Source organism: Glycine max, chromosome 20 (assembly GCF_000004515.6).
Source record: "Glycine max cultivar Williams 82 chromosome 20, Glycine_max_v4.0, whole genome shotgun sequence".
NCBI classification, from domain to species: Eukaryota; Viridiplantae; Streptophyta; class Magnoliopsida; order Fabales; family Fabaceae; genus Glycine; species Glycine max.
The window spans coordinates 34,460,276-34,486,274 of NC_038256.2; the positions used below are offsets into that span (position 1 = coordinate 34,460,276).

The 25,999-nt window shown below is 34.6% G+C and overlaps 3 protein-coding genes across 3 annotated transcripts; all 3 read left to right on the forward strand.

Moving 5' to 3' along the window:
- The first annotated feature begins 2,557 nt into the window (after nt 1-2,557).
- LOC100779922 (GEM-like protein 4-like) lies at nt 2,558-4,219 on the forward strand. Its single transcript, NM_001254099.2, has 3 exons — nt 2,558-2,802; nt 2,904-3,178; nt 3,521-4,219. Exons 1-3 carry the CDS (start codon nt 2,667-2,669, stop codon nt 3,692-3,694), a joined length of 585 nt encoding a protein of 194 aa, NP_001241028.1. The 5' UTR covers nt 2,558-2,666; the 3' UTR covers nt 3,695-4,219.
- An 18,137-nt stretch (nt 4,220-22,356) lies between these two features.
- On the forward strand, nt 22,357-22,998 carry LOC121174354 (secreted RxLR effector protein 161-like). The gene has a single exon (XM_041013555.1). The coding sequence runs from the start codon at nt 22,357-22,359 to the stop codon at nt 22,996-22,998; it is 642 nt and encodes a 213-aa protein (XP_040869489.1).
- A 1,580-nt stretch (nt 22,999-24,578) lies between these two features.
- Nucleotides 24,579-25,743, forward strand: LOC100780451 (GEM-like protein 4). The gene is made up of 3 exons (XM_003555785.5): nt 24,579-24,896; nt 25,036-25,310; nt 25,429-25,743. Exons 1-3 carry the CDS (start codon nt 24,704-24,706, stop codon nt 25,600-25,602), a joined length of 642 nt encoding a protein of 213 aa, XP_003555833.1. The 5' UTR covers nt 24,579-24,703; the 3' UTR covers nt 25,603-25,743.
- Nucleotides 25,744-25,999: the final 256 nt, after the last annotated feature.

Consider the following 25,999-nt stretch of genomic DNA (forward strand, 5'->3'; position numbering starts at 1 on the left):
TAATTATTTAAATAGTAGTCTGTTTTACGTAAGTAGTTAAATTAATTCGCAGGAAGTTGTTGGTCTCACTGAATCCATCTTATAAATTAGGATTACTCTAATTGTGGGACTGCATCAGAAAACTATTATGTTTGGATTGTCTAAATGATTCAGATAGGGTCTTGTTTTGTGACTGAATTGTGGCAATATAACGCGTGGACTTGGTGGAGTGACAATCACAAGTTCATCACCTTTCCTTGTGTATAATTGGTGGAATGACAATCAGAAACGATAGTAACAATATCTTCTAACTGTGGTGTGTATGAGACTATTACAAATGGTTCAAATCCCACGTCATTTGGTTATACTTACCTTCAAGTGTTTATATATCGGATTTTGCTCTTCATAATTATCAACCATATAGTATAGTTTATAAAAACACTTGGCTAGTATCCCAACTTTATCTCCATAAATAGAAAACAAAATCTTATGGGAAAAAAATATCCCTAATCTTATAATTTAATAGTTCATTTTTCTTTTTCAGAATATTTCAATAACTGCACGCAAGAAATATGACAATTCAACAGTCTTTTTTTATACATCTTTTAGCGAGTCAAATTTTCTCAAAACAAAAGTGGTATATCCAGGAGTATAACCAATTATCCAGCTTTTTGTGCAATTTGTTGGGTATAAAAGTTTTCTTTATGGGTAGATGATAAGGTATCACTGATAACTTCTTATAGCTGTAAACCAATTGTAGGTACCCACTTGAGCATAAAAAAAAAGCAACAACAACAACAAAATATATATTTTAAATATTCAATGGAGTAAATTTGGTCATTCCCTTCAAATTTCAGAGCACAACATTAATTCCTCTCTAGTAAGGTCAAGTGTATCAACATTGACCCTTTCAAAACTCAAACAGAAAGTGCTGGAAGAAGGAACTTCTACTATATCAGCTTTACATACGAGACCACATGGCAGTTTGCTTTTCCACAAAACTTTGAAGTATGTCTGTCCAACACTTACTCTTCTCTTCCGCTACTGCTCCCAGCACATGACTTTCAAAGCCAACATGCGGCCACTTTCAATTTCTCACATCAACAATTTCACCTTCCATAGCTTTGCCTTCTTTCTCATTATGATCCCTTATATACCATCATAGTCCTGTCAGCAACCTCACTTTAGGGATATAGTTTCACCCAACAAAAAGCACCGATGGCTTCCTTAACTGCCTGAGTTTTTAGTTTAGTCTCAAACCCCAAGAGAGCATGAATGCTATATGGTCTTAGACTTTTAGTTGCTGCTGATATCAGTTTCTTCAAATGATGAGTCAATCACTCGAAAACAAGATAAAGGCATATATCTACATTCAGGGAATGGTCCCTTTAATTTCCCTTGAGAAAAGCAAGAGATTGTGTTGTCTCCCACATCAGCATGTAGGCACATGCCTTGTCAACTTGCCTAATATGCCTACTCTTGACACACCCCATGAACTTGAACTTTCATAAAGTCTTAACAATATTTTAGCATTGAACTTTCATAAATTTAGGATTCTCATTCAAACTTCAACCGTGTTAGAGAATGCAAAAACTGATATTTTATGTTAAGCAGTATGTTAATTGCAAATATAGGTCACATATATTAAATATATTGCTAGTCACATAGGGATAGTACGTGTTACGATCCATCTCCTATCCTTAGGACCATTATTAGTATTGATATATTCTGTATTTAATTTTTAATAATAATAGATAATATCTCATTTAGGTAGGTTCTAGAAGGAGTTTGTTATATTTATGTTTGAATGTGTTTGTTATAAATTTATTGTATCATCAATCAATGGAATCAATGAAGAAATCAATCAGAATTGTTATTTTATCTCTTTTTAATTATAGAATGATAGGAGTAGAAGTAGAATAGCTTTTCCTTCACCTATCAGATAGACTTCTTACTTCACCATCTCTTTAATTTTTCTACCTTATCACAATAGAATTTGGAGAAGTCTGGCATCAGAAAGATCAAAGTAAATGCCAGCTCATAAAGCCTTGCTGATGCATCCTCACGTGAGTAGGTGTAACCGAAAAGTATTGCAACTAGTCGGTGTATTTCATCATTCAACTTTTTTTCTGGTTTAATTTCCTTACCTGTTTCAAAAACAGTGCAGTTCTCAAATGGTTTGTGACAAATGCCAATATGCTATCAGCAACAACGCTTTTATTTCTTTACTTTGATCAATCACCTTGGAACCTTGCCCCTGAAGATATGTAACCCTTTCTCTAAGCCTCTTAAACTAACCCTTCAAGGATTTTTAAATTTTGAAAAAGTTGAATATTTCTGTACCATCTTTTTTCTAAAAGCAGCCAAACAATCCATGACGTCAAAATATTATCTTGAATAACTTTCCGTCAAATTGCCATGACAGTGCCTTTATATCAACCATGAACGTGGTTGATGATCTAAGGTTGAGTCATCCCACCAAAGGGTCAAGATTCACTTCTGCGGATAAAATAAAAAAAAATACCACTTCCTAGTTCTCATCCCTTTAAATACCTCTCTGCAATACAAGGGACTCATCAACCCAAGTTAGCATAACTTCCTTAGCAACCTAGAATTTCAGACCATTCCTGTTATCACCGCTGCTGCTAATCCTTTCAATTAAACAGAAAGCTTATTAATTATCAATCATGCAGACTTCACTTCTTCAAGTTGTTGGAACTCCAGTCATCTCAGCAACATATGATCAGCTTCAAAAGTCAGTTAACAGATACTTACCTGGTCCTGCCACTCAATGCCAATATTCAACCACAACATCAAAGCAAAGTAAAATTTTCTTTTTCCTTTATATATATATATATATGTTCCTCAAATTGTTTAGCTTGGTGAATGGATCTAATTCTATTTATATTACTCTGAAATTGCAGTGAGACTGGGGACAAACATATCTGAAACTGTTAAGAGAAAGCTAAGTTTAGGGGCTCGCATTCTTCGAGTGGGTGGAGTGGAAAAAGTGTTCAAGCAGTTTTTTAGCATGGGAGAAGGGGAGAGGCTGTTGAAAGTTTCCCAATGTTATCTTTCCACCACATCTGGTCCTCTAGCAGGTTTCCTCTTCATCTCCACTGACAAGGTTGCCTTTTGCAGTGAGAGATCAATGAAAGTCTTTACTCAGAAAGGTCATATGTTGAGGATTCGTTATAAGGTCAGTCATGAAGTAATATATACAAAGGTTAAATTTGGATAAACTTCTCGGCAAGTACTTATAGTTAGGAAAAGAAAATAGGAAGGTAAAATGAATCGAACTTCTCCCATATGTTCGAAACAACTTGTGCACCTCAACATTTTTAGAAGTTCTCCCATCTAACTTCTTCAAAATGCAATGCATAAGTTGGTTTGAACTTAGAGTACAAGTATTATTCATTTTACTTCCTGTTTTCTTCTCCTATAAGTATTCATTGAGAACTTTATCTTTACCCATCATATTTCTCAGTTTCTCCTTATACAAGATTTGTTGAAGTTAAAAGGTATATACGGTCTTGTGCAGGTTACCATTCCACTAAAGAAGATCAAGTGTGTGAACCAAAGTGCTAATGTTCAGAAGCCAACACAGAAATACATAGAGATTGTCACTGAGGACAACTTTGATTTCTGGTTTATGGGTGTCTTAAAATATCAGAAAACTTTCAAATATCTTGAGCAGGCGGTTTCTCAAGCATAGTTGAGTTACTCGAGTAGCAAAATCCACCATTCAAACTTGAATATTCATGATGTCAGGACAAACACAAAGATCCAAAATACGATAAAAAAAAACTAAAATTTGGCAGCTCTCATGAAGACGTTGAGCTTCATCGTCTCTGATAAAAGGGATATTTCACTTCATTGTATATATATACATCCTACCGGGCACCACATTTGACCTGTGATAATAGCGAATGGATGTGGATCATATCAGTTGAGTTGCAGACTTGGCTGCCATCATATCTCGTTGTGAATGAAAGAGTTCACTATTTGGTGCATCATTTGTTGCAGAATCCAAACTATATGTGCATCATTTGTTGCAGAATCCAAACTATCTCTATTATATTACTGTTGGAGGAAAACTGTAAGCTTCTCAAATGTACATGTTTGAGGCTCAATTACACATTGATTCATTATGTAAATGTTTTCAGAACCTGAATTTCTAATTCAGCTTGTATTTATAACATCTAACTTTTTAGTCAAATTTTAAGTATAATTATTTAAATGTGAGTCAGTTTTACTTAAGTAGTTTAATTAATTTGCAGGAAGTTTGATAGAATACATTGATAAATGAACACTTCTAATGTAATGAGTGAATCGATTTTGTTAATCACTATTAATTTATTTTTTTACTTATTTCAGTTAGTTAATTATAGCTGAGTGATTTTTGGTTGAAGTTATTGATGTCACTGTATCCATCTTATCAATTAGGATTGCTCTAACTGTGAGATTGAATCTGAAACGGACAAGTTTGGATTGTCCAAATGATACAGATATATAGGGTCTTGTTTTGTGACTGAATTGTGGCAATATAACGGCTGGACTTTCTTTCACAATGTTTAATCCACTTTCCTTTTGTGGAATCGTTGGAATGACAAACAGAAATGCTAAGCAGTAAGCACCGTAGCTTCCAATTATTACAAAAGGTTTAAGTCCCATATCGATTGGTTTCACTTACTTTAAAGTATTTTTCGTGGTCAACTTAATCAAAGTACGGGCCTGTGTTCATGAGATTATGTATTTTTTTTTGTTTCCGAATGCAAATATGGTCCAATATTGTGTTTTATGGTTTTTTTAATTTTTGCATTGATTATTTCAGAAATGTAATTTATTTTTGAGCTCTTGTTTTTTGCGTGATAATTTTTCCAGCACGCTTCTCTCTATTTTCCTCTTTGAAAATTTCAAGTTTCAGGACTCTCATCAATAATGACTGTTATCTCTATATCTTGCTATACAGCATGGTGATCTCTTTCATTTTTCTAAAACTATACCATTCGTCCTTTTTTAAGACAATAAAATCCTATCCTTGATTTGTAAAATAGCATAATAATTAATTCTCAACTTTTAAATTTACCCAAACCAGGATAGATACTTATCTTTGAGGCTAATTAATGACTGTCCTATGAGATTCATTTAATGCATTAAAAAAATTCATTATGTCCGGTGAACAGAAAATTTCAAAAGATTTTGTGAACAGCCCCCCACGACCATACTGAAAAGGGTTTATTGGGTATTAAGATTAACTACTTTATGGGTGTAGGTGATAAGGGTCTTAAATGTATCATTTGATAACTTTTTATACCTGACTATGTGCTGGTACCCACTTGACAACTCGTGGTACCTGATTGAGTTTTTTCATACCACTTGACTACATGTACAAGTTCCACTTGAATTGAGTATGTACATGTACCCAAAAAATTGAGATTAATTGTTAGACAGCTATTCCTAATGCTAACAATATATATATTACAGGTGGAGCAAATTTGACCACTTCTTTAAATTTGAAACCACAATCCTTTTAGGTGAGGTCAAGTGTGTTATGCTTTTCCGATGGACGATGGTAACGGTGCTTTCCCTTTCAGAAATGAAAAAAGGAACTTTTGCTGTCAGCTTTATATGTGGGGGATGGGTATGATGTAGGAATGATTTGGCAATTTGCTTTTCCACATACAAAACCTTCAAGTAATATAGTTTGACCCCGAGAGTAATAATGACTGCGTGTGATGCAGAAGATTTGATATATTGATAGAGTGAATAGAATTGATGGAATTGTATTATAAAGTATGGTTTGTGATGCTTATATACAATGACAAACTAACAAACTAACTTTACGCCTAAGCTATCTACTTTAACTAACATAACAAAATATTCAACTAACTTTTACATTCTCTAATATCCTCCCTTAAGTTGGAGAATAAATGTTTATGATTCCCAACTTGTAAATGAAATTGGTGAAAGACGAAGCGGGAAGACGCTTGGTGAATATGTTAGCTATTTGATGCTGAGTCTTGACATGAATCAACTTGAAGATGTTTGACTGAACAAGTTCTCGAATAAAGTGACAAACTATGTCAATGTGTTTCGATCTCTCATGATGGGAAGGGTTGGAAGCCAAATGGATTGTTGATTCATTATCACAAAATAGCATGGCTGATCCAATATCAACTTCAAAATGTCCTAACAAACACTTGAGAAATACAACTTCACTAGCCACTGATGATAATGCTCAATATTCAAATTCAGTAGAGGACTTTGAGACAGTACCTTGCTTCATAGACTTCTATGAAATTAGTGCATCACCAAGAAATACACAAAATCCATTTGTAGACTTGCGAGTGTCTAGGTAACTACCCCAGTTCGCATCAGCATAAGCCAACAAGTGTAAGGAATTCTAAGCAAGAAAGAGAAGGCCATGTCCTGGAGTAGATTTGAGGTATTGAAGCAAGTGGTAAACCGTAGCCAAGTGAGTTGTCAAAGGGGCCTTCATGTATTGACTTAGCTTGTGTATTGCAAAAGTAATGTCAGGCCGCGAAATGGTCAAGTACATGAGCCTACAAATGAGTCTCCTATACAGAGAAGGATCAGGGATTGGATCACCATTAGTCAAGTTCAATTTCATATTTGGATCCATAGGTAGTTGTGTTGGCTTACGACTAAGGTATCTTGTATCATCTAGCAATGATAGTGTGTACTTTCTCTAAGAAAGTAAAATTCCTTTACTAGTTTTGGCAATTTCAAGGCCTAAGAAATATTTCAAAGAGCCTAAAACCTTCAACTTGAACACGGATTGTAACTTGATCTGGACCTCAGCAACACATGAAGAACTTTGGGCCAACATGTATAATGTCATCAACATATCTAAAAGGCACTACTAATAAGGATCCAAAGCCATAAGTGAAAATAGAATAATCATTTTTTGATTGAATGAAACCCTATTGTAATAGGGTAGAAGAAAACTTGCAAAACCATTGCCTTAAGGCTTGTCTAAGGCCATACAAGGACTTATTGAGTTTGCATACAAGATCAAGAGCAATGGTTTTGTAACCTTGAGGCAAGTCCATATAAACTTCCTCAAACAGATCCCCATTGAGGAAAGCATTGTTAACATCCATTTGTTATAAACACCAATTCCTAGTTGTTGCTTTTGCTAGAAGCACTCTCACTGAGGTAAGCTTGGCAACAGGTGAAAAGGTGTCTAAAAAATCTATTCCAGCTTGTTGTGTGTAGCCTTTAGCTACTAATCGAGCTTTGTATTTATCCATTGTTCCATCAGGTTTATATTTGAGCTTGTAGACCCATCTGCTATCAATACAGTGCTTATTAGTAGGTAAAAGGACCAGAGACCAAGTGTTATTTACTTTTAATGCCTTAATTTCTTCAGTCATCGCCTGTCTCCACTTAGGGGATGGACTGCTTAATGATAAGACTGTGGTTCATAAGTAGTGGAGATTTGATTGATGAAGTTGTGATAAGATGAGCTAAGTTGAGCCATGGAACAATAATGTTGTATTAGATATGGTTGAGAATGTAGAGTAAATGAAATCAAACAAGTAAGCAGGTCTTTTATGCTCTCTGGATGACCTTCTAAGAAGTTGTTGCGGTGGCATAGACTCAAAAACTACAGTAGAAGAAGTGGTAGGAAGAAGGATAGGATTTGACTGAGCCTCTGCTGACTGAGCAGTTGTTCCAAGGCTGATAACAAAATCATCAACTGTTGGATGAACATCTTTAAAGTGAGGAACTGAAGGATAATGCTTAAAAATAGCTAATGGAATAACATAATCATTACAAAATTTTGGTAGTTCTTGATCAACAACATTGGAATGAAATGGGAAAATGATCTCATGAAAGATAACATATCTCTAGATATATAATTGCTTAGCTTCCATATTGTACAACTTATATTCTTTATATCCTCTTGGATAACCAACAAACATAGAAGGAACAACTTTTGGTGAAAATTTATTCCCTGTAGAAGGCAAAGTAGCAGCAAAAGCTAAGCAACCAAAAGTCCTTAAGGAATCATAATCAAGTCTAGAACCAAATAGTACCTGATATGGAGACTTGTGGTTGAGTAAAGGAGAAGAAACCCTGTTAATCAAGTAAGCAATAGTGGCAACACACTTATCCCAAAACTGTATAGGAACCTCAGATTGAAAATACAAATCTCGAGCCACATTAAGCAAATGTTGATGCTTTCTTTCAACCATGAGTTTTAATGTGGTCATTCCACACAAGAAAACTAATGAAAAGTGCCTTTTGTAGCTAGGAAATGTGTGAGTGCCAACTTTGTTGCATTATCAGATCTAATACACTTAATTGATGAACCAAACTGTGTTTTTATCATCTTAAAAAACTGTTTAATTGCATCTGCAGCTTCATACTTGTGTTTCAACAAAAAGAATCAAGTGAGGCAACTACAATCATCAACTAAAGTGAGAAAAAATCTTTTGTCATTATATGTACTTTTGGCATAAGGACCCCATATATCACAATGCATAAGATCGAATAGATTTTAAGAAATATGATTAGAAGAAGGAAAAGACAATCTATGAGATTTATCAAGAGGGCATATATGACCAGAGGAAGTATTTAAAAATCATTGGACACATTATAGGAAATTTTATTAGTCAAAGATATGAGTACTTTATCATATACATGGCCAAATCGAGAATGTCAAATATTTGGATCTTTACAACTTGCAGAACTTGTACAAGCTAAAGCAAAATTATTACATGCATGAATGGAAACAGAATTACAGATATTTGTATTAGCTTCTGAATCCAAAACACTTGGAGAAGCTAAGACATAGAGACCTTCAATGAGATCACTCTTCCCAATCCTCTTGGAATGAGACATCTCCTGAATGAAAAATCGATTTTTCAAGAATGTGACAGAAATTTTTTTGTGCAAAGGCAAAGCACTAACAGATAACAAGTTGAAATTGAATTGAGGAACATAGAATACAGTGTGAAGTAACAATGTAGGTGAAATGCGAACAATGCCAACAACAACAACAGGCACAACAATGTGATTGTCTTATTGGAAATTGTTTGATAAGACTCAAAAAATTTAAAGAGCAAGCTAGATGAGTGCTAGCACCTGAATCTATAATCCATGCATCTTTAAGGAGATTAAAAGAAGGAGTAGCAAATAGTATCATACCATTGGAATCATTTCCATTTTGTTTGGCACATGAGGATTGACCCTGCAAAAGATGGATCAATTATTGGTGAGTTGAAATTGTGGTTGTGAGCCATGATTCACAGAACCCATAGAAACTTGATTCACTGAGCTAGAATTGGTTGGAATGATTTGTTGTTATAACACCCCATTTTTTCGTAAAATAAATTTAAAAGAGTTTTATTTAAAAATTAATAGTTTTAGAAAAATAATGAGGTTTTTCTAATTAAATAAATAAGAAGAAATAGTTTTATTAATTAAAATAATGATTTTAAGGTAAATAAAATAAATGTGTTTTTAGAAAATAAAAATGATGTTTTATTTATTCATTTGATATGAAGTAAAATAGAGTTTATTTTTATAAAATAATAAAATAAATAAAAATAAAGTAAACAATAGACTTAGATTACCCTAGCTATACATAGAGATATGTTAGGTTAGTTTTTATATTTATGATATGTTTCTACACTTTCTCTTTCTCCCAAATTTGTTCTCCCTTCTTCCTTTCCCAAAACTTTTTCTTTTTCTCGCATACACCCAAACTTATCTCAATAAAACTACGATCTCAAACTTGTTAACCGTTGGATCATCTCAGTAAAACTACGATCCCACCTTCGAAACTAATTTTTGCACATCCCCATCGTTGGGATTTATGAAATAATGTCTGTGAAAAGAGAGATGCCCCTCACATGGAGACAGTGAAATTGAGGCTTCAATCTTTTCTTCTTCTCTCTAACTCTTGAAAATCCTAACAAAGCAATCAGAGGAAAAGCTTGAGGAATCTTAGGGAGCCGCTAGAGATGCCTCTATTGCTTCTAAACTGCACATGTGAGCCCGCTTAGAGGTAAGAGATGTGTTTATCGCATTTAGGGTTAGAATGAACATGTGTATGGATTCTTAGAAAATTAAATTGATATTTATTTACTATATTGCAATTCTTCCTTTACGATTATAATCATGAGATTGTTATGTTTGATGGGCCAATTGATGCCTTGATGTGAATTAGTTGATAAAATTAAGTGTTCTTGATGTTTTCGTGTTTTTGAACCTATGATTTTGATTCATTTGATTTTGATATGATTATGTGAAATTGTGTGAGGGGTTTAATCGTATGAACATAACATATTAATATTATTATTGTGTGACATGTATATGATGCATGAGGCGTGATAACGTGTTGTCTTGGGATTATGAAAATGTGATGAACTGTGTGTAAGTGACAAGTTGAGTATGTGTTAAATTATGAAATCACACGTGTATTGAGATATTGTGTGCATTGAGTTGTGAGCTATAAATTGTACAATCACACAACTATAAGACCATTTAAAGGCGATGAGTTAATGCATGACGAGTTTTATGATGGGCTCTGCTGTGGGAACCTAACGAGTCTAATCACTTTGAGGCACGAAATTTAAAATGATTTTGAAAAATAATTGATTAGTTGTGTGTATTGCATAGTTTATAAGTAAAGTCTATGTTTGTGTCATGTATAATTAATATTGTGTGATGTGTATATGATTGATGAGGTGTGATAACATGTTGCTTGGGATTATAATATTGTGATTGAGATTGGGTGTATGTGATAAACTGAGTATGTGTTGAATTGTAAGATACATGCGTATTGAGATATTGTACGTATTGAGTTATGAGTTATGAACTGTACAATCACACAACTATAAGACCCTTTAAGGGCGACGAGTTAATGTGCTCCTTATCCTTCTTTGATGGCACCAGAGAATACGGGGCTTCCTTTAGTGAGGCTGGTGGTGTCTCTCTTCTAGCCTCCCAAGCTAACTGACTCTTGGTCTTAGGGATTAAGACCTCGTCATTCTTCTCTTTCCTCTCATTATCTTCTTCCCTCTTTGTATCCTTGTTAACAGATTGACAAGTGTACCAATTTTATCACAAGTAGTAAAGATTAAAATGGAAGTTCAAGTGTTGAATCCACAAGGACTTTGGTTGTACTTAAGTGATGCAAACCCAATTATTAAGCAATGAAAAGAAAGAGACAACCAATTGTAAATGTGAAATTTGAAGTTAAAAGGGCAAAAGGAAAAGATAACGAGAAAATTAAACAATAGCTTAAATGCAGAAGATGAGTTCAGAATATGATAATGTTGGGGCCTAGCATGCTTAACTACCCTTGATGCAATATTAATGGTTTTCTCTATTAAATGCTTTCCCAATTTCCACCCACATCTACTAATATGCTCAACCCGGATCCCTCATGCTGAAGAGCCTAATTTATGTATTCTCTCTCCCAAATCCCTTTGCAAAGATGGAATAATAAACAACATTAAGTATAAAGATGTATGCAGAGGCACAACAAAGTTACTTTATCCCTAAAAATGAAATGTTGAGATGTCTTTTTCCAGTTCTTTAGACATTACCATTTCCCAATGAATAATCCCTAAAAATAGATGCATGGATGGCCAAACCACACAATAACAATGAAAAGCAAGAAAAAAACAATAGAAATTGAAATTGCATTAATAGATAAGAAGAACAGTTATATTACAAGGGGCTTTGGCTGCTAGGCTCCAACTGAGGGGGTTTAGCCTCTCATAGTCATGAGAGGCTTTACAAAAGAAAGGGCGGGATGACTAGTAACAAGCAAAGGGGGGAATGACTAAAGAGAGAGGGTTTCCCCTAAGGGATAGACCCAGTGTGTGGGTTCTCTCTGAGACTTCGTGTGTTTTTTCCTTCTGCTTCTTCCTCCTTATATAGGCACCAGGTAGCTTACTTTTCACGCTGACTTCGCGCTTAGCACGGGCTTTCACGCTAAGCGCGCCTTTGGGCTTCTTCGTGGGCCTTTTTCGTGCTAAGCATATGTTACGCGCTGGGCCTATCTTGCACGCTAAGCTGGCTTTCGAATTCTTCCCATTTTTCTTCAAGGCTTTTTCTTCAAGTTTTTGCATCAATTTTTCCTCTAAAGCACTTGAAATCTTCTTCTTTTGAATTTTGCTAATAAAAAATAACAAAGATGTTAATTTCTTCATTATTTCATTAAAAACAATAATAAAGTAAAGAAATTAAACCCACTTATTAATCCAAATTGACTATCAAATTAGTTTATATTTCGCAGTTATCAATCCTCTCCTTCCTCTTTGCTCGCATCTTGTAATACTCTGTCAGCTTCAACATCCTCCTTCTTCTAGCTTCATGTGATGACTGCCTTGCATTCCTCCTTAGGATTCTTCTCAGTGTTGGCCCCAAAGGTTCCAGTGAGTCTTTTAGCCATTTTCTTAGCTAATTGGTCCACCTATACCTCTAGATTCTTGATTGATGACTCAGTGCTCTTTTGGTGTGACATAGTGACTTGCATGAGTTGTGCTAGCGTTTCTTCCAACTTGGTGATTTTCTCATATAGGTTGGGCTCTTGGTTAGGAGGCTGATGGGAGAAACCTCCTTGGTTAAAGTTATTCCCTAGATGAGATCTCCAACCTTGGCTCTAAGAAAAATTTCCTCTGTGATGGAATCCTGGTGGTCCTTCTTGATGGAATCCTTGACGATTCTAACTTCCCATGTAGTTGACCTCGTTGGTTGCATCATCTTGGACCATGCATGAGCCTGACTCATGAGCATCACCGCAGATGTTGCATCCCCCAATGTGCATGACTGAAGATGGAGAAGGTTGCATTGCATGTAGCTGTTGAGGGAGATTACTCAGAGTTGCTGTGAGAGTCTCTAAGGTCTTGGCCAGGATCTTGTTTTGAGCCAACATTGCATCTTGAGAAGTGAAATCAAGAAGGCTTTTCTTTGTGGGTGTGTAGGCTCGATCACAGAGGATGGCATGATCATTGGCTGTCATATTCTCTATCAACTCCATGACTTCTTCTGGAGTCTTCAGTTTAATTTTCCCACCGGTGGAGGCATCGAGGAGCTGCTTGGAATAGGTCAAAAGCCATCAATGAAGATGTTGAGCTGGACTGGCTTGTTGAACCCATGTGTAGGAGTCTTCCAGAGTAACTCATGGAAGCGGTCAAGTGCTTCACTCAGTGATTCATCAGGGAGTTGGTGGAAGGATGAGATTTTCACTTTTTCCTCAGTGGTCTTGGACTCTGGAAATTACTTCTTCAGGAACTTCTCCATCACCTCTTCCCATGTTCGCAAGCTATTCCCCTTGAACGAGTGAAGCCATCTCTTTGCTTCACCAGCCAAGGATAACAAAATAAATTGAGGCGAATGGCGTCTTCTAGCACTCCCGTTATCTTCATCGTGTTGCAGATCTCGATGTATGTGGAAAGGTGCATGTACAGATCTTCACTTGGATGGCCATGAAATAGATTCCCCTGGAACAGCTGGATAAGGGAATGTGGATATGTGATGTTGGCCGCTTGAATGTCCGGTCTGGCTATGCTGGTGAAGTACTAAGGTGTAGCAGAGCTAGAGTAGTCCTCTAGGGTCATCCTTTATGGATGGTCTTCTGCCATGATGTGTTCTTTAGAGAAAGGATGTAGAATGATCACAGGAGAGAGAGAGAGAGAGAGAGGATGATTTAGATGGGGTCCTCTCTCTCCTTGATTAATCTGCACCTCTTGTTGCTCTCTCCTTCTTCTTGCAGCGTTGTTCCTTCTACAAGTTGCTTTGATCCCTAGAGTCAAGGGAACAAGGTTTTCCCCTGCAAATATACCTCGCATACAAGAAAAAGAAACGTTACCATGCAGGTTATCAAGGTAAAAGAATTAAAACAGAAATTAAATAAAGAATAAAAAAATAATGAAAGATTGCCCACAAATTGGGGTTTGTAACAACCAAGAACGAAAACCAAAATCCCTAGCAATGACGCTAAAAAGTTGTTAACTCTTTGGAAAGTGTACCAATTTGTCACAAGTAGTAAAGTTAAAATGGAAGTCCAAGTGTCGAATCCACAAAGACTTTGGTTGTACTTAAGTGATGCAAACCCAATTATTAAGTAAGTAGAAAAAGTAAAAGAGATATGAGATTGTAAGTGTGAAAATTGAGGGTAAAAGGAAAATAAAGAGATAACAAGAAAAATAAACAATAATTTAAATGCACGAAGATGAAATTAGAATGTGATAATGTTGGGACCTAGCATGCCAAAACTACTTGTAATGCAATATTAATAATTTTCTCTATCTAATGAAATTCATGTTTCCACCAACATCTACTAAGACACTTTATCTTTGGTTTCCCGCACGAAGAGCCTAATTTATTTATTCCTTTCTCCCAAATTTCTTTGCAGAGATAAAAATAATAAACCGCATTAAGATTAGAGATGCAAAAATTGGGCAAACAAATATCAATCTATTTCTAGCAATGAATTTATTTAGATACCCTTCCTCAGTTCTTTAGAAAATAACCATTTTCAATGCATTACCCTCTAAACATTATATGGATGATCAGGCCATAATAACAAAAAAACACAGAGAAGAATAATAGAAACAAAATTGCATTAAATAGATAATGGAAAAGAATTACATTACAAAAGTTTGACCTGCCAGACTCCCAACAAAGGAGGTTTAACCTCTCATAGCCATGAGAGGTTTTACACTTCAGGGGCTAATATGGATGGAAGAAGGGGTTGGATGACTAGAAGGAAGAAAGAGGGAATGACTAAGAAGGAGGGTTTCTCCTAAGGGATAGGCTCGGGCTTTGGATTTCTTCAATAGAGAGCTCTGAGACCCAGTGTGTCTTTTCCTTCTGTTTCCTACTCCTTTTATAGGCCTAAGGTAACTTACTTTTCACACTGACTTCGCGCTAAGCATACCTTTGGGCTTCCTCGTGGGCCTTATTTGCGCTAAGCCTGGATTGCGCACTGAGCGAGAGTGAGTGTTAAGTCTGGATTGCGTGCTGAGCGAGCCGACCAATTCTTCCAACTTTTCTTCAAGGCTTCTTCTTCTAGTTTTTGCATCAATTTTCCTCTAAAACACTTGAAATCTTCTTCCTTTGACTTCTGTTAATAAAAAAATACAAAGATGTTAATTTCTTCGTTATTTCATTAAAAACAATAGTAAAGTGAAGGAATTGCAATCATTATTAGCCAAAATTGACTATCAAATTAGCTCAGATTTCGTAGTTATCAATTATATGTGTGTGTGTGTTTGTTTATCTCTACCTGTTTAAGAATATGATAAATCACTCCCTGTGTGTTGTTTGTGTTTGGATCCTGTGATGATCTTGAATCTTGTTTTGTGGGAGCAGATGGTTAGGTGGATATGACTTTAAAGAACCTCGTGCTAGAGGACGCTAGGACACAACACTCTGATAGGATATGACATTGAGGGCATGAATTTCTATATTATTTGTATAATGTTCTAAACATGTTACTTTATGTTGTTCCATTGCTTAACTTGTTTTACTTTTGGAAAAAAAATTGGACGGTCTTGTTTTGGGCCGAAGATGTTTTTATACCCTTATTTGATAAGTTTTTAATTTGATGATTAACATGGATGCGAATCTTTTACCCATGTGAACCCTTTTATACTTAGAAAATAATTTTTTTTTTATGTAATTCTGCATTTTCATGTATTCTATTATATAAATATGTATATCGAGGTAAAAGGTGTCACAACTGTTGTAGAAACAGACTTGTAGCATTGAGAGAATTGAATTACAAAGTATGATGTGTGATGCTTATATACAAAGTCAAACTAACTAACTTCACAACCGAACTATCTACTTTAACTAACATAACAGAATGCTCAACTAACATAACAAAATACACAACTAACTATTACATTCTCAAATAAGATTCATTCCATAACTAAAGGTTTTCAATACTTCACAAATAAAATATTCATATGTTGTTCTTACATTAAGAACAAACACATGAGACATACTAAATTATTTATTATATTTACACATATAGTTCACCTTAAAATTTTGATATATCAAAATGCCTTTTGTCTATCTTCACATGTTCTTTTCTTAATAATACAACTATACAAGTAATAAAACACGGTCAAAATGGACATGAAGTGTGAGAGATTGTATAAAGTTTTGTGTCGTTGTCCATGTTAGAACTTAGAAGTGCAAGGGAAAATCCAACTTTGCCCCTAAACTACAAAACTATATATGCGTTCAATTAAGGGTCCGTGGAATGTTCTGGCACATGGAAATGATTTAATTTGGTGACATCCCATTTTCCACAAACACAAAAGCATGCGCTCCCTCTTAAAATTCAATGTATATGGTCCTCTCTAGATGTCAAAAGCAAGGGAGGGATTGTGTTGATTGCTTCCCATACCAACAAGTGGGCACGTGTACTATTATCTGCCATTTTCTAGAAGAGGTTATGTAATAATGTATGTATTTTGATTCGACATATGAAATCCTGAAACCTTCTTATTCTCTAATTAATTAGAACCTTCACACCCACATACATCCTAACTTTATTGTTGATCAGACTATATAATTATATATCCTTGACCTTGAGAAATCTCGTATATAAACATTTCTGCAGTGAATTCTCACAAATTTAATATTCTAATTCAGCCTTATGTAGGCAGAGAAATTAAGTAAAATGATATTGTAGTTTGAGCTGCAGTATGTTGCATTGCAAACAATATTACGTGTCTATGAAACAGTCACATGGAACATATATATATATATATATATATATATATATATATATATATATATATATATATATATATATATATATATATATATATATATATACACCTAGGTTACACCTCATCTCTTTACCTTATCACAAAATCATTATTCAAATTAAGGAGGCTGGCATCAGAAAGTTAAAATGCATGCCTGCGTCATAAGTTATAATGCTGCATTCTCGCGTAAGCAATTTTTAAGCTACGAGGCTTAAATTAATTCTCCGCTGCAACGCAAATCGATACAAAACCCCGGAAACTTCTTAAAATATAAGATACTCGAACATGCTAAAATGAATTCATTAGAAATAAATGTAGTTTATATAAAATACAATATATAATTATATTATTAGGCAACCTTGTCAATCACTCAAATGAGTAAGCACATGCATAGCATTAATCAATCCTCAACTTTAGTTTCCTTTGTCTTTTCAACATGTTTTTAATCTTTTTCTGTTCTTATTGTTAAACCGTTTGTGGTTACTTTTCCATACTCGTCTTTTTTATATAATATTTAGCCATATCATTCTCTACATCATGATAGCATTTTATTATTGTTCATCAAGTGAAAAGAAGTTTGACACTCACCTTTTAGTAGAATTTTTTTTTTGTATTTTTCATAATCATTATTAAAAAAATAGTTATAGTTTATGAAACTTAAAGTTTTCATATATTTTTTGAATGCTTATTTTTGTTTTTCAATTGATCATGTTCATGTGCTAAACTCACAAAATATATTTTGATGGAACCTATAGCCATCTCATTTTATTACAATAAATTAAAGGGTGTTAACACAAATAATAAATAAAAAAATGTTCATATATATAGTTTTAAATATATTTTTTCACCAGTTTTCAGGCAACAAAATCCCATAATTTAAAAATGTATAGAAAATAATTAATCATTAGCCTATTTACCCGGTTAATGTTTCCCATCCCCTGCCATAAATAGTGAACTTCTTCTGTGTGTTTTTTATTTTGGTAGGTAATTCTTGTGTTTGAGGCTGATGAATGATTGCCCCCAATGTAATGTATGAAAAATAGGCACAACCTTTTGTGACCCTGCTATTCTGGTGAACACAAACTAAAGAATTGTAAAGGGTGTCTCCAGCCGCTAATTAATTCGATTGCTTCGAAAATTACCATTTTAAGTGGTATTTTAATCCAGATACCTGAAATTAAGGAAGTTAGTTCTCTGTCCTAGCTTAGAATTGATTGGAAAGGAAATAAAGTGATTAATCTATTTCATCGTCTCTTTGATAAAAAAATTGAAATACCATGAAAAATAGCAACATGTGTAAAATGAAAATAATATATATATATATATATATATATATATATATATATATATAGATATATGATTTTGCAATGTAAAACAAATGGATCCCTCTTTTTTCCGTTTTACAAGAAAAAAAATGCTATCAAGAGGATAGAAATTGAAATATAGAGATTTTTACGTATGTAGCATGGATCAAATCAAGGCAGTGGATTGTGCAATAAATGGTTACTGAAAAGGTTTGTCGGTTACAAAAGTTAATGTTGTGGGTACATGATAAGGGTCTTACAGTATCAATGTTAACTTCTTATACCTGTAAACCATTACTTTGTACCCACTTGATAGCTAGAAGCACATAATCAGATTTCTTTCAATCAATCACACTACTTGACAACATGCACAACTTAACACGAATACGTATGTATACAGGAATTGTCATTAATCAGAAGCACAATAATATTTAAAGAAGATTCAGGTTTAGTAAATTGAATAATTCCCGTGAAATTTCAGGGGTACAACATTAATTCCTCTTATAATTAGGTAAAGCCAATTGTGGCGTACATATAACAAAATAATGATGTTCTTCTCCCTTTTCAAAATACAAAACAGAAAGTGATGAATGAACTTCAAGTGTAAGCTTTCCGTGTGGGGCATTGGGATGATGTGGGAATGATTTGGCCATTTCCTTTTCCACAAAACATTGAAGTATGTCTTCCCCTATACTGTTTCAGCACATGATGTCCATTTCTGACCTTAGATATTCATTTTTTCCTTCCATATGTAACTTAAACAAAAGTTGTCTATGTCATGTACCATAGCCATGCATGTCTTCTTTTTCTTTAAACCTTACAATGGCATTGACACCTAGCTAATTCACTTTATGATAGTCTTTTCACCCACCAATAAAAGCATAGTGATGGGTTTCATTAGTGAATGCTTATGTGTTTCTATTAGTATATGTTAATTACAATGACCCGTGAAGCTATCAAATTACCTTTTTAAGTTTTTTTATTTATAGGCAATAAAGAGTCAAATAATTTAATAGAATTAAAATATTTGATTTCTTTTTTTTCATCTGTTTTGTCAATCAATAACAAATTTTATGGGGTTCTGGTTTTCTTATTGTTGTATAAATGCATGTTATGCTATTCAATAAAAATACAGTCTTCTACAATTCAATATCATTCTTTTGTTCTTGCTACAACCCTATACATCTTTCTAAATAACCAATAGATTGGTAATCAAAGCAAACTTCTTATGAGACTTGTGCCATGGATACTGAGGCGAGCTTTTCACAGGTTGCTCTTCCTGTGTTTAATGGAGAGAACTACAACCTTTGGGTGATGAGAATGGAAAATTACTTGGAGACTCTAGATGTTCGGGAGGCTATAGAATAGGATTATGATGCTCCTCAACTACCAGACAATCCTACAGTCACCTAGATGAACAATCACAAGGAGAGAAAAAAACAGAAAAGCAAAGGCAAAGGCTTGTCTATTTGTTGGAGTCTCAAAAATAATTTTCATAAGAATCATGAAACTAAAAACTGGAAGTGCCATATGGAATTATTTGAAGGAAGAGTATGAAGAAGATAATACGAAACATGCAAGTTCTGAATTTAATTCGAGAATTCGAATTACAAAGGGTGAAGGAATTTGAGACAATCTAAGAGTTCTCAGACAGACTGCTTGACATTGCTAACAAGGTGAGGTTGCTAGGCACAGAATTTGAAGATTCAAGAATTGTACAAAAAATACTTGTAACAATTCCTGAAAAATATGAAGCCTCTGTAACAAGTTTGGAGAACACAAAGGATTTATCCCAGATCACTTTGTCATAAGTTTTGCATGCTTTAAAGGCACAAGAATAGAGAAGGCTTATGAGGCAGGAAGGATCTATGGAGGGTGCATTTCAAGTCAAGTTGCAAATCAACAATAATGGCAAAAGCCATAGCAACAAACCTGAAGCTTTTGCAAACAACAAAAATCAAAACAACAACACTTAAGTACATCCACCTTGCCCTCACTATAAATAAACTAATCACCCACAAAAAAGGTGTTGGTGGAAGCCAGATGTAAGGTGTAGTCAGTTAGGGAATGTTGAAAGAATATGCAAATTTCAACAACAACAAGAAGTCAAGGTTGTTAAGGACCAATCACAAGAGGAGCAGTTGTTTGTTGTATCATGTTTTGCTGCCAGTAGCTCTACATAAAGTTGGCTAATTGATAGTGGTTGTACAAACCACATGACCTATGATCGTGAACTCTTTACAGAACTTGATGAGGTTGTTTTTTCTAAAGTCAAGATCAGAAATGAAGCATATATTGATGTAAAAGGCAAAGAAACTGTGGCAATTTAAGGACACACAGGTTTGAAACTAATTTCCAATGTGTTATATGTCTCGGAAATTAGTCAAAACCTTTTGAGTGTTCCTCAGTTGCTCAAAAAAGGTTATAAAGTGTTGTTTGAAGACAAAAATTGCATGATTAAAGACTCAGAAAGTAGAGAGGTGTTCAATATTCAAATGAAAGGCATGAGTTTTGCCTTGGATTTCATGAACAAAGAGCAGGCTGCAATGCACAAAGAGGTTAGTAGCACAGTACTTTGGCACAAGAGATTGGGGCATTTCCATCACGGTGCTCTAATGTTTATGAAAAAGAACAATCTTGCAAAAAACTTGCTTGAATTAGAAGAAGAACTTCCTACGTGTGCTATCTGCCAATATGGAAAGCAAACAATACTTCATTTTCCACAAACTATGACTTGGAGGGCTACAGAAAGGCTGCAATTGATACACACAGATGTTGAAGGACCCATGAGAACACCATCACTAAATGGGAGTAAGTATTATGTTGTTTTCATTGATGACAATACAAGGGTGTGCTGGATTTACTTTATGAAGTTGCTGACATCTTTTGGAAGTTTAAAGCTTGGGTGGAAACTACAGGTAATCAGATATGACAATATGTGACAAATTTAATAAGTTCTATGAAGATGCGGACATAGAACAATAGTTGACAGCACCTTATTCTCCTTAACAAAATGGCACCGTAGAAAGGAAGAATAGGACTATTATGGAGATGGCTAGGTGTTTGCTTCATGAAAAAGAATTGCCAAAGAGATTTTGGGCGGAAGCCGCAAATATTGCAGTTTTCATGCTTAACAGACTGCCAACAAAAGCTTTGCAAAAGAAGACACCATTTGAAGCATGGTATGGCTATAAACCTGAGTTGCTCAATCTGAAGATATTTGGTTGTTTGTGCTTTTTCTTACATTCCTCGGGTTAAGAAGGACAAACTAGACAAGAAAGCAGAACCTGGAACCTTTGTAGGCTATAGCTTAATTTCAAAGGCCTACATGATCTATTTGCCACATCATGACAAAGTAATTGTTAGCAAGAATATGAGATTCTTGGAGCTGGATAGTTGGAACTGGGAAGATGACAAGAAGATTGAATTTCAGAAGGAGAATGAGAACATAGACAAAGAACCTGCCAGAGGAACAAGATCACTTTTTGATATCTATCAAAGGTGTAATGTTTCTCTCATGGAACCTGCAGGATATGAGGAGGCTACAACCAATAAAAAATGGATAAGTGCAATGGAAGAGGAGCTCAAGATGATTGAAAAAAAAATCAGACATGGGAATTGGTGGACAAGCCTAATCATAAGTAAGCTATTGGAGTCAAGTGGGTTTACAGGACCAAGCTTAATCTAGATGGTTCTGTAAACAAGTATAAAGCAACGCTGGTTGTTAAGAGATATGCCCAAATCTTTGGGGGTGGATTTTTCTAAAACCTTTGCTCCAGTGGCTAGGTTGGATACAATAAGGTTGCTATTCGTGCTTGCTGCACAAAATGGTTGGGCTATACATCAGATGGATGTCAAATCTGCCTTTTTGAATGGGTACTTGGAGGAAGAAATCTTTGTTCAACAACAAGAAGATTTTATTGTCCAAGGACAGGAGGAGATGGTGCATAGATTGAATAAGGCCTTATACGGGCTTAAACAAGCACCGAGATCATGGTATAGTAGAATTGATGCACACTTGGTGAACTTAGGCTTTGTAAAAAGTTCAAGTGAATTTACCCTTTATGTCAAAAAGGTTGATAATGACATACTTGTGGTTTCTCTTTATGTTGATGATTTGTTTGTTATAGGAAGTCATAATGAGCTTATTGATAAGTTCAAAGAAAGAATGAAAGATGCCTTTGAAATTAGACCTTGAAAAGATGACATTCTTCCTTGGTATGCAGGTGCAATAAAAGCATAATGAAATATTTGTGTACCAGCAAAAATATGCGAAAGAAGTCCTTAGGAAGTTAAACATGAAAGAGTGCAAACCAACTGCAACTCCAATGAATCAAAAGGAAAAGTTTTGCAAAGAAGATGAAGCTGCAAGGGTTGATGAAAGGTTGTACAGAAGTTTAATTGGGTGCTTGATGTATTTGACAACAACCAGGCTAGATATTATGTATGTTGTGAGTTTACTATCTAGGTACATGCACTGTGCTAGTGAAATTCACTTTCAAGCTGCAAAAAGAATCCTTAGATATGTTAAAGGCACAATTGATTATGGAATAAGGTTCAGTCAAGTTAAAAGTTTCAATCTTCTTGGTTATTCTGATAGTGATTGGGCAGGATGTGCTGATGATATGAGAAACACTTCAGGTTATTGTTTTACTTTAAGTTCTGGTATGTTTTCATGGTGTTCTAAAAAACAAGAAGTTATAGTTCAATCAACATCAAAAGCAGAGTATATAGTTGTTCTTGCTGGGGTAAACCAAGCTCTTTGGATTAAAAAGCTCATGATAGACTTGCACACAAAACCAACAAAAAGCACACAAATATTTGTTGACAACCAAGTTGCAATTTCAATGGCAAATGATCCAGTGTTCCATGGCAGAACAAAACACTTAAAGATCAAGTTTTTCTTTCTAAGAGAAGTTCAGAAGGATGGAGAAGTGTAGCTTGTTCATTGTAGAAAAGAATATCATAATGTTGACATTCTAACAAAGGCGCTTCCTAAAAACAAATTTGAGTTCTTGAGGAAAAGACTTGGAATATGCAACTTCAGTGTCAAGGAGGAGTGTTGATTGTAATAATATGTGAAGTTGTCAAATCACCTTTTTAAGTTTTCTAATTTGTAGGCAATAAAGAGTCAAATAATTTACTAAAATTAAAATATTTGATTTTTTTTTTGCGGACAGATTTGATGAGATTCTAGTTTTCTTATTGTTGTATAAATGCACATTATACTATTCAATAAAAATACAACCTTTTACCGTTCAATATCTTTCTTTTGTTCTTGCTACAATCCTATACATCTTTCTAAATAACCAACAATATAAACTTCAGTAGGTCCAAAATGATTTTCTCATCTCGAGAAGGATGTTCCTCTATCCATATGCATACATGGTATAACTTGACAAGATAGAAGAACCATATCTGATTTTGATATTTGTGATTTTCATTCCCGGAGGGACCAAAGAATTCGTCAGACCCTTGCTTAATTTTTCAACACCGACATAAAATATGCACCTTCAATTAATATTATTGGTTCTCACGTTTAGGACTTAAAATATATTAAAGACAGGCATTGGACAACGTGGAGGGTGCAAACTTTTTTCCCTCTTTACTTTATTTAATAATAGTAAAACTTAAGAGAGGCATGGCATCAGAAAGGCGAAATCCCAGCTCAGAAAGCTTAAATGACACCTTTACATAATATGTGCCAATTGACGTGTTTTGTCATCATGCACGTGGCATTGTCCCAACAAACCAAAATATATTACTATTTTCTTCCACCCATTTTCAAAATGTTGGCATTTCCTAAAAGCTAAATAGTTGCTTATTATTATTATTATTATTATTATTATTATTATTAGTTTTTCCCTAAGGATCCAGAAATTAAAATTTCCCTGGGTGATGTTAATCCCTCTGATTTCTTATATGGGGGTCGTTGATGGATTTTTTTTTTCCTTTCCCTAGTTGCATACACAAAACCTTCGGCCAGAAATAGTAAACGTGAGAACATTATACCTATAGATATGTAAAAGAACAACTCCAATTAGTTCTCTATACATCGTGGAAATCACAGGTACGTACATAACCATAAGTATAGATATGCATATAATGCAAATCAATGGCCAACCTAGAGTCAATATCCAAATTGGGTGAAAGCTAAAAGGATCACAGAACCTTCGCCTTTGGTCTCAATATAACCAGTAAAAGGCAGGCAGCCAACCATTAAGTCACCACGTTCCAAGTTTTTACGTATATAAAGATTTTATATTAAAATTCAACAGAATCAACATCCAGAGGGATACTTTGAATTAACATCACAAAGTTGCTTTCAATTCTTTAATTAATAAACACATCTTTCTTTTTTCATATTTTTTTTTTCTATGGGCAACCGAACATGCAAATCTTCGAATTTTGAATACTTTTTTCTTTTATGGTCTTTCATGATGATCCATATCTGACTCATCCGGCAAAAAGTCAGGAGTCAACTTGTTTCTTTTTGGCCATATATATATACACATATACCCTTGTAGAATACAAGGATTCATCAACCAAAGTGTTAAGAGCTCTTGAATATTATTCACAAACTTGTCATTACTCAAAAGACCCTCCTAGAGATAGAAGGAAAATTCCTGAAAGATAACAACAAAAATGAAAGCCTCATTTCTTCATGATCTATCTAATGGAATTTCTGTCACCTCAACATACCATGTTGGGAAGTGGTCAAAGAGATATCTTTTGCCTGATTCTTGTGGCAAATACAGCAAGTCTATCACGAAATCAAAGCAAAATAGAGCACCCTTTCATCACAAATCTGGATTCTTACAAAGATTCCGAGAACATGGTATTTTATCACTTTTGCTTAGTTTCGAGGCATAGAACAATCTTCTGCCATAATTTGTATGATGCATAATTTGACGTGTTTATTAGAAAACAAAATGAAGCTCTTATTGATGGCTTGAAACTGTTGTTGTAACATGCAGTGAGGCTTGGACCAAAGATAACAGATACAGTGAAAGGGAAATTAAGTATGGGAGCCAGAATTCTTCAGGTTGGTGGAGTAGAGAAAGTTTTCATGCAACTTTTTAGTGTGAGAGAAGGGGAGAAGCTGTTGAAAGCATCACAATGCTACTTATCAACCACATCTGGTCCTATTGCTGGTCTTCTCTTCATATCCACTGATAAAGTTGCCTTTTGCAGTGATAGATCCATCAAGATCTCTTCCCCAAATGGAGATGATGTTAGAGTCCATTATAAGGTGACTTTCTTTTTAATTTTTTTTATATAGTGTCTATCATGCAAGTGCTTCCGAGCTATCTCCTTAATCTTTCTTCATACTTTTGCTGATATGTACTTCAATTTCTATGCCATTTCAGGTCTCAATTCCCCTTACAAAATTAAAGTCTGTCAACAAAAGTCAGAATGTGGAGAAGCCTTCACAAAAGTACATAGAAATAGTAACTGTGGATAATTTCGATTTCTGGTTCATGGGTTTCTTCAATTATCAGAAAGCTTTACGATGTCTTCAGCAGGCTGTCCCTCAAGCTTAGAGAGAAAAAACTGTACAAGTAAAATTGTTTGTCCCCTCTGCTTCATCACTTATTTTGTGAAGTTGCAGAGGTTCCTAAAATGTACAAATACTTTACATAATTTTGTAAATGATAAAGACAAAAACTAGTTGTTTATTAAAACTTTTGGTTCCATTGTCCAACATACAATGTTCTAATTTTAACACTCTAAAATCAAACTTCCTAAAAATCAATATTGGCCATATTTTCTGGCAAAATCTGCAAGGATATTCAATAAGCAAATGCTAACCGGTCCCGCCCTATTAAATATATCATAAACCAGAAACTAATCGGCTATTATTCATTTAATCAAACATATTTACTCATGCAATTAATCTCTTCTTTTATGTTAGAAACATAATATATAAAACCTGCAAGA